This window comes from Sitodiplosis mosellana, unplaced genomic scaffold (assembly GCF_009176505.1).
Source record: "Sitodiplosis mosellana isolate CC-2019 unplaced genomic scaffold, AAFC_SMos_1.0 Smas_scaffold_6150, whole genome shotgun sequence".
NCBI classification, from domain to species: Eukaryota; Metazoa; Arthropoda; class Insecta; order Diptera; family Cecidomyiidae; genus Sitodiplosis; species Sitodiplosis mosellana.
In genome coordinates, this window is record NW_022601391.1 from 741,202 (window position 1) to 756,818 (window position 15,617).

Genomic DNA, 15,617 nt, shown 5'->3' on the forward strand with positions numbered 1-15,617 from the left:
ACGTGTTCGGTGAAGTTATTGGTTTTGAGCGTGTTTTGTTGCGTGAATGTGTAGCGGACAGTAAGTGGTAGAATCCAAAGAATTAAACCAAACTAAAGAATACAAAACGCCTACAACCGCTGGAATTCGATCAAACAATTCATTATTGTTCACGCAACGTACACATATTGTACGCGCGCACCATATTTATTTACCGTCATCCTCAATTCGTTTTTTCTTAAGAACTTCAAATTCGAATAACGACAAAAGACAATTAAACGCGAGTGCGAGACAACGAAAAAGAAAAAGAAGAAAACAAAAGCCACAGCTACAGCTACGACCACAGCACCATCGAAATGAATCAGTGTCATCCGTGGATTTCACAACGTTTGGTTTTACTTTTGATGGTCAATTAATATGACGCTTTGCATATTTTTCACTCTTACTTTTGTTTTGTTTGTTTTGTTTTGTTTCTTTCTTCATTTGCATTTTCACCATATGCTCTCGCTCTATTGAATTTTATTAGATTTGCTAATTGAGCCAAAAGATTAAATGTGTGTGTTTGCGTTTTAGTGCTTGTGTTTTGTGAAGCGTTTGTTTTCAAATTTTGTGAAGAGAAAAAAATACAAATATCATATGGCACAACTGTTTTGACGGTCGATTGTGATAATATAAAACTTATGAGATAATTATTCATTTTGCAGGTGGTTTATCTATCCGAAACGGCTGGCTATATTCCAGTTACATCGTTGCGTAATCGGCCTACTGGAATCAATGCGGGCTATCATATCGATGGCGATATCGATGGATGGCGTCATGAATCATGGGACCGAGACTATAACCATCGAAATCGATTCAACAATACTCGAGTACAACGTAAGTGCATTCCTTTGAAGAAAACAAATCCAGCATTTCGTCTCCAATTCACGCCATTCCTTATCTAGATTTGCCATAAATAGCATGTTGCAAAAGTGCCTCACTGTCATTTTGTATGAAAATTCTACAAAACGATTTGAGCGCTGTTCGCATGATTACATGACGGCTTTCATTTGAACTAATGTGAGGTACATTTCAAAAGTAAATTGCAACATGCTATTTTGTTCACTCAATTTCATATCGATAGAGAAAAAGTGATGATTTTTCCCAATTTATTTTGTTAATGCAGATATTGAAGCCGAGTGTCAAGATGATTACATGAAGATTCGTATTGGATTTAATGGATCATTTACCGGTCTCTTATACTCAGCTGGTATGTAGAAAATATATCAAATACGCTCCACTTAACACAACTATCGTTCCCCGCTCAAATGCATTCAAATGTTGGCCAATTGATCCAAAACGAGCTAATGTTTACGTTTTTTCATTGTAATCATAATTTGTTTTTCTTTCTCTCTCTCTCTCTCTCTCTCTCTCTCTCTCTCTCTCTCTCTCTCTCTCTCTCTCTCTCTCTCTCTCTCTCTCACTTACTCTCTTGTGAAAAAGGTTATGCGTATGATCCAGACTGTATGTACATCAATGGTTCAGGTCGAGATTACTACGAATTTTACATTCAATTAAATCGTTGCGGAACATTGGGAAAAAATGCAATTAGTGAAAAATCACGCGAAAATCCAACGGTATGCATTTTATTTGACTCCGATTAGAATAACAAATGCGCCGAATGCCGCATTTCTCAACATTTAATTTTCACTATAACTCAAACCAATTGCTTAATTAATTTCTTCCTGTTTATTTTTTTGTGATGAAACAAACACATGGCAGAATTTCATGTGGAACACAATCACCGTACAGTATAATCCATTGATTGAAGAGGAGTTTGATGAACATTTCAAAGTGACTTGTGAATATGGCTATGATTTCTGGAAAACCGTCACATTTCCATTCTTGGATGTTGAGTAAGTGATTCCGTTCGATATTCAAATTTCAGTGCCCTTTTTTCTGAAGGCAAAGAGAAAACGAAAACCTTCACCTCGATCGATAGCTTAAATTCGATTGCATAATCGGCCTTTTCTTCCCAAAATTTGCGTAGAGTGGCAACGGGAAATCCTGTTGTTTTCACATTGAGCCCCCCGGAATGCTATATGGAAATTCGTAACGGTTATGGCATTGGTGGTACGCGTGTAACTGGACCCGTTCGTGTTGGCGATCCGCTAACTTTGATGATTTACATGCGCAGCAAATACGACGGTTTCGATATTGTTGTAAACGATTGTTATGCACATAATGGAGCCAATAAACGTATCCAATTAATCGACGAATTGGGGTGGGTACACTTTGAAAATCAAGGATTATGTAATTCGCGAAATCTCTAATTAAAACAACAAAATCTGATTGCTCTTCTTTATTTCATTTGTTTTTTCTCGTGTGTTATTATTTTCATTTCCGTGGCTGATGGCAAACAATTGTAGTTGTCCCGTTGACGATAAATTGATTTCACGCTTCCGCGGCTCATGGTCCGATACTGGTGTTTACGAAACTCAGGTGTACGCATACATGAAAACATTCCGATTTACTGGCTCGCCCGCGCTATACATTGAATGTGATGTTCGGATGTGCCATGGCAGATGCCCGGTAAGTAAAAACTCAACAGTCATCACCTGTGAGCGCGTGCGCGCGCATCTCAGCTCCTTCACAGATCGTTCGCATTGTGTGACAATTCATGTGTGGATTCCATATGGACGCACTGGTCAACCATTGTGGTTTGCCGAGAGAGGGAGAGAGAGAGAGAACACAACCATTGGAATCAAATATTACCATTTGCAAGATACGGATTCAAAAACAAACAATCACAACAATAAGCGAAAAAAAACAATGTGATTTTTCTTTCTGCTACAGTGGTCAAACAATGCGATCGACCTAAGACACGATGTTTATTATTTTAATCCATCGATATACTAAATACTTTTTTATTTTGTTCATTCGTTGTTGTCTCTTTTTGTTTTACTTGTGATCTGCTTCGGCTACAGAGTCAACAGTGTCATTGGCGGAACATTAAATCGGTGACCAAGCGTGATGTATCCAACGTAAATAAAACAATTGCAAATGAAGTAGCCGAGAATAGTAAAAAGGAAAAAAGCGTTTCCGACAATATTAGCTTGTTCCAATCGCTTCGAGTGCTGCAAGAAGGCGAAGGTGATGAATTCAGTTCGGCCGTTCAAAGTAAGTATTACCAAATTTTTTACTTAATGCTCTATCTACCGTTTGAACTTTTTTCTCTGAAGATTCTCCATTTATTTGTCGCCGTTGTGTGTTTTTCCTTCTATTTTTTTGTCGATTTGGATGTGCAAATTTTGATTTGTGTGTCACTGCCATTCGAACGGCCTAGTTGACGAAATGGAATCGAATTGCGCATAAAATCTCAAGAGGAAAAACATGACTATGTCGAAATTAGTGCATGAATTGATTGGAACATTCCTTTTTTTTATATTTCGATTTCAATTTATGAAAAGGTGTTAAGGAGCCAAACGAAACCTGCTTAAAAACGACCGTGCTTTCGTCATTTATGTTCGCCACATTCATTCTATTCGCCATTTTAACTGTATCACTGTGGATGACATGCACAAAATTACGCTATCGAAACAAAGACTCCGGCCTTTATAACGCCTACATTAACCACAAAGGACAAATCGACTGAATCAATTCTGCTGGTGCTAATTTGGCTAGCGTTGCATGCGCAAACAAATCCTCCCCCCACGTAACATGACATTCAATAGAACCCCATTTTTATTTCTTAAAATTAGGTTAACTATTAAGCGTACAACCTTTTTTTTTAAAATAAATTAGTAGTAAAGCCAATCATACTTTTAGTAACATTAGTTTTACAATGATTTACCGCGAGAAAAAATAACACTTCATTTTCTGAAGGAATATTATGACAGCTAAACGAATTGTGTGCATTAAGTGTAGTTTAAAAATGTAAACTTACCAGAATCCAATTATAGCTACTATTTGTCATGAGAACATTTCTTTCTCTCAGAAGAATCATTTGCACAATTTGATTTATTTCTTTCTTTCAAGGTTTTATGCTTTCTTCTGGCTCAATAGAATAGATTTTATAAGTAATCGATAGCTGGAAATTTATCACCTAGAAAAGTCAATCGATCACACATTTTACAGCGAACTGCCAATGTTCAAGTATTTCTTTTCAAAAACAAAATCGTATCACCTTAATTTTTTTATTTTTAGTTGATATCAAGAAATTCTAATTTTTTTTATATGTGCAAAATGCCCCTCATCGATCGCACAGTTATTCTTTAAGTAGTTTAGCATTTAAACAATTTTAATTGGATCCATTTTTTATGTAGCAACAAACATACATTTCGACAACAAAGTATCGGAGCTGCCTAGTAGAAAAAAAATCGATCCTGAAAATTTGGTGGTGGCCATCAAAATTTTTTTTTTTAAATTAATTTTCCTTTGTAATCTTGGCATTTTAAATACAGCTCATCACAAAAAAAGCAACATATGATATTGGCATTGATTTTGAACGGTTCATGTTCGGAAAATTAATCGAAACAAATATATGCATGGTAGAGATATTCATTTTTATATCTATTGTTATTAATTAAATCAGCATTAATTGATCTGAAAGATGCTTGAAAAAGAAAAAAAAAACACTCCAACAAACGATCTACAACCCGGGTACAAATTTATTGAACAACATCTAACCGTTTCACACAAATTAAATTGAAGTTATGCATTATCGCTTGAACAGGAACATGGAATCAACAAATTTGATAACTGTGCTGCATGTACACAGTCGGCAGAAAAATATAACAATTAGTTCCATTTAGTTTTAAGTAAAAGAAGTAGGAAGAAAAAATGAACAAGAATTCAAGTAAGAAAGATGAAAAAAAAATCGAAAAACTTGAGAAAAAAATACGAAGAACATTGAAATGTAATTTACTAGTTTGATTATTAAGAGTAGAATGTACGTATGCAGCAGAAATGCAGAAAAACCAATGGGATTCATAAAATCCCATTGAAAATATGCTAGAGCGTAAGAGATAAAATGACATTTAGTTTTTATTGATTGTAGCATTTCTATGTGGAAATAAATGAATAGTGACGTGATTTTTTTTTAGTAACATCGAAATTGGCACTTTCTTCTATGACTGTCAACCATTGTTCAGAAGAAAAATGGTGAGAAAACTCAAACAGTTCAACTAGACAAACAGTAAATTCAAGTTTAGGAAATATCTCAATAAAGAGCATATTTCATATGTTCAAAGCAATCGCGTCGCTTATTCCGAAAACGGCAATGTATTTCAAATGATTTTAATAAAATAATGAATGAAAGCATGGTTTCATTTGAAATGTCTTTTGATTTCTTTCAAATTTTATACCATTTAATATTCCCGTTGAACAGTAGGTTGCACGAGGAACTGCCAAACTGTTGTTCGAGTGTAATTGCTAAAACATTTGAACGAAATGTATTTACAAATTACAATTTAAAAATTTATACGGTAATGCTTTTCGTCTCTTCGTTTTTTCCTTGACCTGTTATGCTAAAACTGTCTTTTTCATGTTGTAATGTCAAACGAATGGGTATTCGTAATATTTTATAAATGTTTCGTCTCTGATACACTAACTATCTATTCTGCTTTTTCTTCAATGTCCCAACCACCCTGGATGCCGACGATAGCTACTGTTTTATTTACCAGATTCGTTGAACCTGGAAATCTATTCAATATGATAAAATGTTAGATGATAAAAATCTAAAATGAAATGAAAAATGAAATAAAACCAAGTGTTGTTATGTTTCATTAAATATCCAGTAAACTGGTTTTATTCGCTTCATTCTTTCTTCTTCTCTTCATTCTCTTCCATTTTATTTATTTTCATTTTTTTTTTTTTTAATTTTTCATTACATCAGTCAGTCTTTTTAATATAAAACATACAACATTACATGTTCTAGCTTTTACATTTTCACCTTAAAATCATATGCTTCTAAAGTAAAGTAACAGATTTTCATTAAATTTTTTAGTGTGAGTAGTTTGTCCTTAGCTTGTTAATTTCAGTTGATTTTTCTTATCTGCTGTCGCATTTTTCAGACTGTCGACCATTTCGGTAGACAATCAAATTAATCAATAAATAAATTTTAATTGAGACGAGAATTATAGTGAAAAAATTCAATTTTTCCGTCAAATTAAATAGATTTAAAGTTTTTTTTAAGAGGTTCAAAACATGCACAAAAAATGAGCCAAATACAAAATTAAACGGTTTTTTTTTATCTCTTTTCGTTGAATTGATTTGGTTTAATATGTGGCTTCTAATTGATTCAAACTTAAAAAAAAAACAAAGTACATTTTATGATCAATACAATACATTCACCGAACTAACAAATAACAAATGCAATATTGGCGATAAATCTGTGAGTTAATGACCTTATCGGCGAAAGAAAAATCGCCGATTGTATGTGTTTGTGTGTTTTTTTTATGTTTTGTTGTAAAAAAAAGAGTTCTATGAATATTTTTTTCTGTTCTGCAATGGTGTTCTGGTTTTGATTTAATTTAATTCAATCACTTTTGGCTTTGGGATAGATTTCTTTGTGGTTTGTTCGTTTTATTATTATTTTTTTACAGCAGGGAAAACCATTGTCTTCTTTGTTATGCCATTTATTTTCTTTTTTTTCTTCAAAAAATCATACAAATTTGCATTGAATGCATATGTATGTCGTCAAGTGCAACGCACAACTGTTTCGTTTTATACAATTTTTTTTTGTCATGTTAAAATGTTCAACATCTTACCATTTCTTCCTTGTTTTTTCATGTTTTTTTTTGGTATTTTATACGATGAACACAATGCTAGGAATTTTAATACAACATCAATGTCACTTGAATCAAAACCGACAAATATTATAAACAATCAAACTGAGCATTTGGCTGTTGCCGCTCGAAATGTTCTGCTTTTTAAACAATAAAATCCTATTTCTGGAGATAAACAAAACAGAAGAATGAGTATGTCTACACTGTAACTTATCAATGAATTAACAAAAACACATAATAGTTAATAGTTGTAAGGTAAAAAATAGCTGAAATATAAACAATTTGTTTGTTGTAGTTGTATTAAGGTCTTAGTTCGTAAATCGATGAATTTTGTTCAAATGTTTTTTTTTTTCTTCTCTAATCACTCGAAGGTTGACGCGTCCAAATGTGTTCAAACAACTTTTTTTCTTTTCTTTTAAATAAAATATGTCACATGCATAAATAGTGCTTAGCAATTTTAACTTGAGAAGAACCAGTGGTTCTCCTTCTATGGATTAAGTGTTTGGTGAAATGATTCAAACGGTGCTCAGGTTGAATGCGCATTTTGAAAATCGTTATTGTTCTTCATTAACAGTTTGTTTTGTTTTTTTTTTTTTGGTTAAATTGTTCGCATGATGCATGTCTATATACAATTTCTAAGCATACGAAAGAATGTGATCATCTGGCTGATGTGTGATCCATTCGTGTATTCTTTGCGTATGCACAAAACATTCAACATTCTGTTTGCGATACGAAATCATTTAATTGAAAATTGAATCGAATTGAATTCTCTCGTTTTTCTATCCCCTTAACTAGAACGTAACAGTGGTGTGGCGGCAATTCAATTGATTGCTTGTTCGGTCATTTGCAAACTAAGAAATTCTAAATCTCTGTACGGACTAATATCACCGAGTAAATGTTTGCTAGCCGCTTGTTTCGGATAGCTACCGCCGCCAGTCGAACTTGACCGACCAATCGTACTCACCGGAGTCAATTCTGCGGAACATTGATGCGGACCTGTAAATGCCGAAAAAAAATCCAATATTAATGATTCATGGCGGTTGGCAAAGGAAAATGGCAGAAATATTGTTCGACATGGGATTATTCTTACAATAGTGCATTGTCGGTACAAGGGAAGATGACGTGATTGGTGTTGTAGTACTGTTGCTTGAGCTATTGCTCAGGCTGGAGTGCGGTGTAGATTGAGACGACAAATGTAAACCAATGCAACTGGATGTCTTTTGATGCTGAGTGATCGGAGCTGTTGGTGTTATCGTTACTGTTGTCTTGGCCGGTGTGATCGTTATCAAATTGCTCACCGAATGCCGATGGTACGAATGATGTAACTAGTTTTTCGGGGAATGAAACCAGAATTAATTAAAATTATCGGCGATATGGATCGTTAAAGCTTTGAAAACACACACAAAAATGGTAAATACATTGAAAAAGACACCTACCTGTGGCGTTGCGTTTTGATTGCCAACATTGGCATACTGCTGACCACCCCCATTGGAACTGGCTGCGCTGCTGCCATTGCTACCAAAGTTCGGATAAGACGACGATTTGCTATAACTGCTCGTAGGCGTCGGATGGTAATTGTTATTAAATTCGGATTGTCGAGACGATCGTTGCTGTGTTGGCTTCGACTTTGAACCAAGATGCTGTGCAGATTTCGGCTGCTTTTGCACCTATGGAAGTGACCAAACATATTTATTGTGAATCGATTTTGAACCAATCAAATTAGACAAAATTTATCTGAACAAGTTGGATGGAAAAATAAATTGCCTCATCTCCTTACCTGTTGCATGGAAACAAAGTTGAAATTCGACATTGGATTTGAATTTTTTCGATGTGGTTTGGTTTCGCTTCCATTTTTGTTATGCAATTTTGTAGCTGACGACCATCTAGAGTTCAACAATAGAGAGAGAAAATGTTGCTTGAATTATGAATTTGATTCAAAATTTTAGCTTTTTTCATTTAAGACTGGAACTAGATATTTCGAAAACAATAAAAACATCTCTTCGTCTTTGAACATGAACTGACCTTGGTTTGCTCAAACTTCCGTTGGCCGAACCGCTGCCACTTTTATGATATTGGCTCTTGGGTGGGAATTTCATTCTAATTACATCGATATCGTATCGAAGGTCCTTGAGTTGGTTAGCATGCTGTAGGAATGGTTCCACATTTTCCAACTGAGCAATATCGAAGATTTGAATCAATTGTTTAATCGATTCCTCGTCTTGTGGTCCGATTTGTTTGCTGACCATAATCTTGCACACTACGAACACAAAATAAACGGATCAATGAACGCAATGGAAATCGAACGCTAATTTCTTTCTCGAAATAAGATCAAGTTGTCCAAATATTTACTTACCAACAGTTAGCAGATTCAAAAACTGTACCGTCACGTCGGTTGTATCATAAATCTCAATGGGTTTCATGGGAGTTTCAACGATTTCGTGTAGCAATTTGATTGCTGTGTCCGGCGTAGTTTTGCCACTTTTCAATTCTTGTTCAGTTTGTGTCAATCGGGTGAAACGCTCTTTTAGTTTCTGAATGGAGTTGACGAGCTTGGTTCGTGCCCCTTGTGTTACACCCAATTGGTTCAAAAATTCATCGGTGACATCCATCATTTGTTCGTAGGTGAAATTTTCAAAATGTGTATAGTACTTGTGCAATCGTAACCGTTTCAACCATGGATAAACGTATTTCATGCCGATATTTTGTGTTTGGAACGCTTGATATGTAGGCTTTAAATCGTCCAGTCGAGTCTCTGAACCGCTGGCTGTCATCAGCAAACGTGGATTTTCGATGGACAACGAGCAACTGCGTGGTTTGTGTAAATGCAACAGATTTTCCGTTGACGATGTAAATCCAGATAGACCCAAGAATGCATCGTTGTGCTTCAGACCTCCGGTGGTTAGACTGTTTGAACGACGAGTTTTCAACATGCTGTCAATCAGTGGATTCAGCTTATGGGTCAAACTATGTTCAGGGAGAAAGAAGCAAGAACAAATATTTTCATTATAGCATAAGTTTAGCCTTAAAGTTTGTATTAAACCGAATGAAATAGTCTTACTTTGTGGCAAATTGGCAGGCATTTTGCACTTTTTGATGCATCGGCTGATCGGAATTGAATTCATGATATTCTGGATAGTCAGGGATTTCAGTACCATTTTTCGAGAAGGAATTGTTCTGATCGTCGGATGCATTAATTAAGAATATATCATCACTTGGATACGGTTTGTTTGAGAGATTAAGGTATGGAATGAAATCACTGCCGCCACCACTGCTACGGCCGGCACTGCCACTGTCTGTTTCGATGTAATCACTTTGAGTGTCATAAATGTTCTCGTTGTGAATTTGTGACGATCCGACTGACGACAATGATGAGAATATATTGTTGGCTGGGTTTTTATAATAGGATGAATACATTGGCCGAACGACAGCTTGCCAATCGGCGTTCTGAAGTTGACCATTTTGTTCCTGAATTATCTTTTTCAACCGCTCAATGTGCTCTTTTACCGTCCTGCAAATGGAGAAAACAAAGAAAAAAGGAAAAAAAATGAATCAATGACGAAATACCTCAATATTTCTTTTGGTGTGTGCAATTAACACCCTCCGACAATTGAATCGATTACATATTTGACCTAATTAATTTTCTAAACGAATCAAGGGCTAGTGTGTCAACTGGTTATGATTTAGGACATATTGGTTTGACGATTGCGGTCACTTAAATGTCTCATTCTCTCAATTTGAACATGTTTCATGTGTGTGGGTCACACATCAACATGCGATCCGCATTTCCTCGCAATTGTCCCATTCATATGCCATAATATTTTGTTATTTTTTTTTCTCTATATGAACTAAACGGAGGAAAATGCCCTAGCTCAATTATCCAGCTACAAACGACTATAGTAAATGTTAATTGAAAGGAATTGATTAAAAATGTAAGGTATAAGTATGCGAAAGAGAAACAATGATAGACGCGCGCGTGAGCGTTTGTGACGATGATGATGGTGGCATGCATTTTAAAAGCTGATAGGTGTCACTTTGAATTCCTTTCGTTTGAAATTTGAATGGAAGCCTTTCGCGTGATACAAATGGAATTGAAGACGAAAACATAAAACAGAAGAACGAAAACAACACCACACACACACACACACACACCATGTTCTTCATGTTCAAAAAAATTATTATCAAGATAGACAACCAAACCATGAACATGTTCAATCAAAAAGCCATATGTGGGTTAAGCGTGGAGACATTCAATGAAATTATCGTAATGATTGTGCAGGAGCTAAACATCTTCAGGGAACTCATGAATGGGTTCAGTATGTGTCTTGAATTCACGCCAACCAGTTGAATCTCCTTCAAAAACCACTGATATCGAAATTTGCTGAGGAAATAAAACGGTGTGTTCTTGCTCATTTTTGAACGGGTGAGTATATTGAATTAAATTGAATTATATTTCAATGAAAATCGATAATTATAACGTAATACAGTGTGAGATGTGTATTTGGTGCAGCCTAACTTGTTATGTGTATATTGTTAAGGTGTAAAACCTCAAATTATGTGCGAAGCAAAACCGCAAATTTCAAAGTAAACAATATTCGGTTCGTGGTATCGTTGTTGTTGTCGCCGCCGCTTTGGCTCTAATTGAGAACACGACCAATAAGCACTTTATGTTCAACCATACGTGTAGTCATTAAATCAATCTCGGCTTTATATTTATGTCCCGATGCGAGTTTAGTGTCATATTTTTATTTGCTTCTAACAATACACACAGTTGAATGCCAAAAGTCAACGCGAGTTAGTTTTGCGTCAAAGCGCCTTAATTAATAATTTATTGTGGAAACGTGATTTGGTCGAGATAAAAACTAATGAAAATAGCGAACATAGAACATCATGAAATTTACAAGGGAGCAAAAAATTGAAATTGTATTGAAATAAGAATGTGTACAAACAAATCAAACCAGAACCAAAACCAAAGAAAAAGAAATGGAGTGAGGCATGAATTTACTTACCGTAAATCGTCGGATGATAGAGCTGGATGGGCGACCAGAATCGACAGTGTTTGCATCACAACTTGGACATTGATAATGCGACGTTCGGTGTCGTTTACCATGAATGGTATTAATGCTAAATACTCTTGGATCACATCGTCGTTGCCAATTTTCAGCATGAGAATACAGTTGAGGATCTCCTTCAGAATTTCCTCCTTTGTACTGAATTTATCGGCTACTAAATTTACCTTTATGCTAGTGCTGTTCGCATTGTTATTACTATAGTTATTATTGTTATTGTTATTATTGATCGTATTACTATTTATTGAATTGGTTGAATTGTTGTCACCGATAATTAATCTATCCGATTCGTAATAAATTGAATCCTTGTTGTTATTGTTTAATTGCACATCACTATTTATGTTTGTCAACGATTTGTATGAATCACAGAGTTCGTATATGTACGATTTGTCGTTTGACTGTTGTTCCATTCGTTTGTTTTTGTCACAGTCGATGCTTTGGGCATATGTCGCTTCGATTTTCGAATGGATGAATCGCAATGTCGGATACTGGAATTGCTTGAGCATTGAACAAACGGCAATGGCTCGTTCGCAATGCGACCACTTTTCGAAATAGTGTTTTACACATTGCAATTCCTCGTCAAACACAGAGCCACCCGATGGGAATGTCATGATAACTGATTGTTTCTTCTTCGTCGTCTGGTTGTCACACGGGATGTTCTGATCTTTGTTCGATTTGGCTGCACGGTTCGTCGACGAAATCGATTCGCGTCCACGTTGCACTCGCAATTCTTCTCTCCGTTGTTCCGCTTCTGATTTTATGGTCTTTACGTGGTTTTTTTTTTGGTTGGTTTATTTCCGTTTTTATTCTGATGAAATTTCCCAGAAAGTCAATTTGTTCCGTTTGGAGACGTTAAAATGTACCTTAAATGGATAGAAACAAAGAACATAAGTAATTATTTAAAATGGCGCAAAAAAAGAGAAAAGAGCCGTTAGTCATATTTCATTTGTTGTTGTTGAACATACAGCACATTTGAAAAGGTCAAAAGTACAAATGTGGTGCGAGAATAGTGTGCTTGCAGTGCAAGTGAACATTTTTATTTCCATCCAATTGTGTTCGGCGCTCACTTTAGCTGGTGCTTTTTTTGTTGCTGTAACACAAGTCCACCAGCCGAGCAAAATGATAAAATGTGTCGTTCTCTTTTGCGCACATTCCGTCGCATTATAAGAATGCTCGGTGACCATTTTTACGAATTGTGTGTGCAATTTGTGGTCATTTTTCGAGTGCGATGCTCAAGCCAGTGATTTGGCGGCAAAACACAAAGTAACGCCAAGTGCAAGTTCACCTTCACTGTGCTGCTCTTGCACATACATCGTACGATAAATTGTACCACTGTGAAATACCTAACGGTTCTATCAAACCGAATGGAATCGAGGAAATGAAAGACACCGCACACACAAACACACACACACACACCAATGACAATTCCTGTATGAAAATGCACGAAAACGAAATGAGAAAGAGAAAAAAATTCCAAATTTCATCAGAATCGTACATTTCAACCGAAAATGAACCAAAATGTGGACAAATTCACCGAACTAAAGAATCTGTGCATGTAGCGAATGTTTGTTCATGAACAAAAAAAAATGCAAACGTAGTCAGTTGGTGATGTCGTCATGGCACATGGAAAAACGTCGATACGTTCATAATTAGTTTAGCTTGAACGCGTCTTCAATTGAAAATTGTTATATCTTTGGAAAAAATAACAAGGTTCATATGTTTACCTAAATTAAGTTGAAGTCTATTTAAATGGAATGGGAGAAAAAATACGAATACCACCATGAATTGATTTATTTTTTGGTTATTATCACTTTTAGCTGCAAATTGCTGTTTTTTTTGTTGGATAAATGATTTATGTGCGCGCGCCTCATACAAATAAATCTTAAAATGATGTGCTGTAAGCCGTAGGAAAGACATGATAACGATTCCCTATCAATTTGAATTTTAAGTTTATGCACATTTTCTGACCGAAACCGACGCGTTTAACGAACAAAAAAAAATGTTCTTTTTGCTTGTGCCAATTTGTTTGTCGAATGTTAAATAAACATCAAGAGCTACTTCTCGATCGGATTTAATTTCAACGAACGGCAACTGAATAGGGAAAAAAAACTTGAAAACGGCACGCAACCGAATCAACGAACAAAATGCCGAATAACCATGGAAACAATGGGTTACATAAGAAAAAAAAGGAATATTCATGAAAAAATTGCCTATGCGAAACGGCTCTTGATGAGAAAAAAACCAGGAGATTTTGAAGAAATTCTGAATATCAAAAAATCACTTACAATGGTAGCTGACGATATGGTGATACTTTGTGCAAGTCACCATACAAAATGCAATCTTTTTCATCTGCTGGTTGATGGCAAATTTATTTCACTGCTATGAATTTTTGTACAATGTCTGCTGTGCACCACTTCGTTTAACACTCCAAATGCGACTGATGAGTGCAAAAATCTCATCTCCGAGTTTATGGCCGAGAGCCGAGTGGCATCAAAGTGAAATTTTTGGCGTCATTGTAAATCGGTGGCAATAATTGGTGTGTCTATGGTGTGCGGCAGTCGAAAATTGACCAATGCGATAAGAGAAAATTGGCGCAAAAACCTAATTTAAATGGTTAATTGTTCGTGTGTTGTTTTGACTACTTTGTGTGGTGCGATGTTTGTTTGTATTTTCGTTTTATGTGTGACGTCGGCTGAGTGAGGCTCACACTCACTCTGTGCTGATGATTAGAATACACAAAATTTATTCGAAAACGAGCATCGGAACATATGACGAAAGCAACAAGAGAATGTGACGCAACGGTAAATTGTCACAACCGATACTTCAAGAACAAAAAAACGCGCAAAAAACCACAAATCTGATTTTGGGTATCGCTATTCCTTCAAAACGTGGCGATAGCAAACCAATCGACAGACCAAAAAAAACCGATTGGAAAAGAATAAATTTGCACATTGTCTTCGGTCGTTTTTTGGTTGCCTTCCAAATTATTTGTGTTGAACACGGAATTAAAATGCGAGAACAAAGTATACACAACCACACAGAGCACATAGAAGCTAAGAGAATAAATCACGGGTTTGCACAAGAAACAAACTGGAAAAAAATTGAACAGAAAAAAAGCGAAATCGAATGCATCATAGAGAGCCTTTTTTCTTATTCTCCCGCATTGTTTATCCGTTTGTTTACACGCGCTAAAAATTCATATAAAAATGCTTGTTTTTTTCCACATACGTTAGTTTGTGCGCCTCTTTTTCAATACACATGCACGTACACACAGGCACAAACACACACACTCACTTTAAATATGGCAGATGAATCGAATAAAGAAGAAACCGAGGAGAAAAAAGCAGTAGCAGTTTTTTTTCTCTCTCATCAACAAATGGCTCATGGGGTGTCGTTTGCAATTCGCTTGCAATTCTGAACTCGAAATGCACACTTTTCGCCGTTTGTTTTATTTCTTCTTGTTATTTTTGTCCGTTGCCATTTCACTAGCGAGACACTCACTGCTGAAAATGCAGCACTATGAGTAAGCGCGGGACTAATTTGTTGCTCATATGCAAACGACAGCATTATGTCAACGCGCGCGTACATCTTTAGCTGGCTGCTCTATGTTTGTGGCAACCGTGTTTCACTGTTGTTATTTGTCATATTATAATTTTTTTTTTCTTCTTCTCTCATATGGCTATAGAGATTTTGTTGTTTTTTTGCTCTCGTCATTTCGTACATCGTGCTTTCATTCGTCACAAACAAAGTGCACACAATCTCTCTCTCTCTCTCTCTCTCTCTCTCTCTCTCTCTCTCTCTCTCT

At 35.8% G+C, this 15,617-nt stretch overlaps 3 protein-coding genes across 9 annotated transcripts in view; 2 read left to right on the forward strand and 1 right to left on the reverse strand.

The window, feature by feature from the left end:
- LOC129573960 (uncharacterized) overlaps nt 1–5,295 on the forward strand; it is a 33,223-nt gene extending 27,928 nt beyond the window's left edge. Inside the window, exons 6-13 of the mRNA XM_055455176.1 lie at nt 684–855; nt 1,145–1,228; nt 1,462–1,595; nt 1,741–1,874; nt 2,009–2,242; nt 2,388–2,550; nt 2,946–3,138; nt 3,429–5,295. Coding sequence (XP_055311151.1) covers nt 684–855; nt 1,145–1,228; nt 1,462–1,595; nt 1,741–1,874; nt 2,009–2,242; nt 2,388–2,550; nt 2,946–3,138; nt 3,429–3,613 — 1,299 coding nt within the window. The 3' untranslated portion in view covers nt 3,614–5,295. The remainder of the gene's footprint in view (nt 1–683; nt 856–1,144; nt 1,229–1,461; nt 1,596–1,740; nt 1,875–2,008; nt 2,243–2,387; nt 2,551–2,945; nt 3,139–3,428) is intronic.
- A 1,288-nt stretch (nt 5,296–6,583) lies between these two features.
- LOC129573969 (protein Smaug) overlaps nt 6,584–15,617 on the reverse strand; it is a 10,167-nt gene continuing 1,133 nt past the window's right edge. Inside the window, exons 1-10 of one of the 7 annotated variants that reach the window (XM_055455200.1) lie at nt 15,041–15,452; nt 14,098–14,354; nt 11,753–12,675; nt 9,805–10,254; nt 9,100–9,710; nt 8,769–9,003; nt 8,524–8,629; nt 8,183–8,413; nt 7,837–8,071; nt 6,584–7,742 (exon numbers count right to left, since the gene is read on the reverse strand). In XM_055455200.1, the coding sequence (XP_055311175.1) occupies nt 7,567–7,742; nt 7,837–8,071; nt 8,183–8,413; nt 8,524–8,629; nt 8,769–9,003; nt 9,100–9,710; nt 9,805–10,254; nt 11,753–12,423 (2,715 nt within the window). In that variant the 5' untranslated portion in view covers nt 12,424–12,675; nt 14,098–14,354; nt 15,041–15,452 and the 3' untranslated portion in view covers nt 6,584–7,566. Of the gene's footprint in view, nt 7,743–7,836; nt 8,072–8,182; nt 8,414–8,523; nt 8,630–8,768; nt 9,004–9,099; nt 9,711–9,804; nt 10,255–11,752; nt 12,676–14,097; nt 14,532–15,040; nt 15,453–15,617 lie in introns of those variants that run through there. The other 6 variants (XM_055455198.1, XM_055455202.1, XM_055455201.1 and 3 more) reach the window with 6 other exon arrangements.
- The window catches only part of LOC129573979 (sodium channel protein Nach-like), an 8,918-nt gene continuing 4,398 nt past the window's right edge, over nt 11,098–15,617 (forward strand). The window contains exon 1 of the mRNA XM_055455219.1: nt 11,098–11,166. The gene's annotated coding sequence lies outside the window, so the exon portion shown is untranslated. The remainder of the gene's footprint in view (nt 11,167–15,617) is intronic.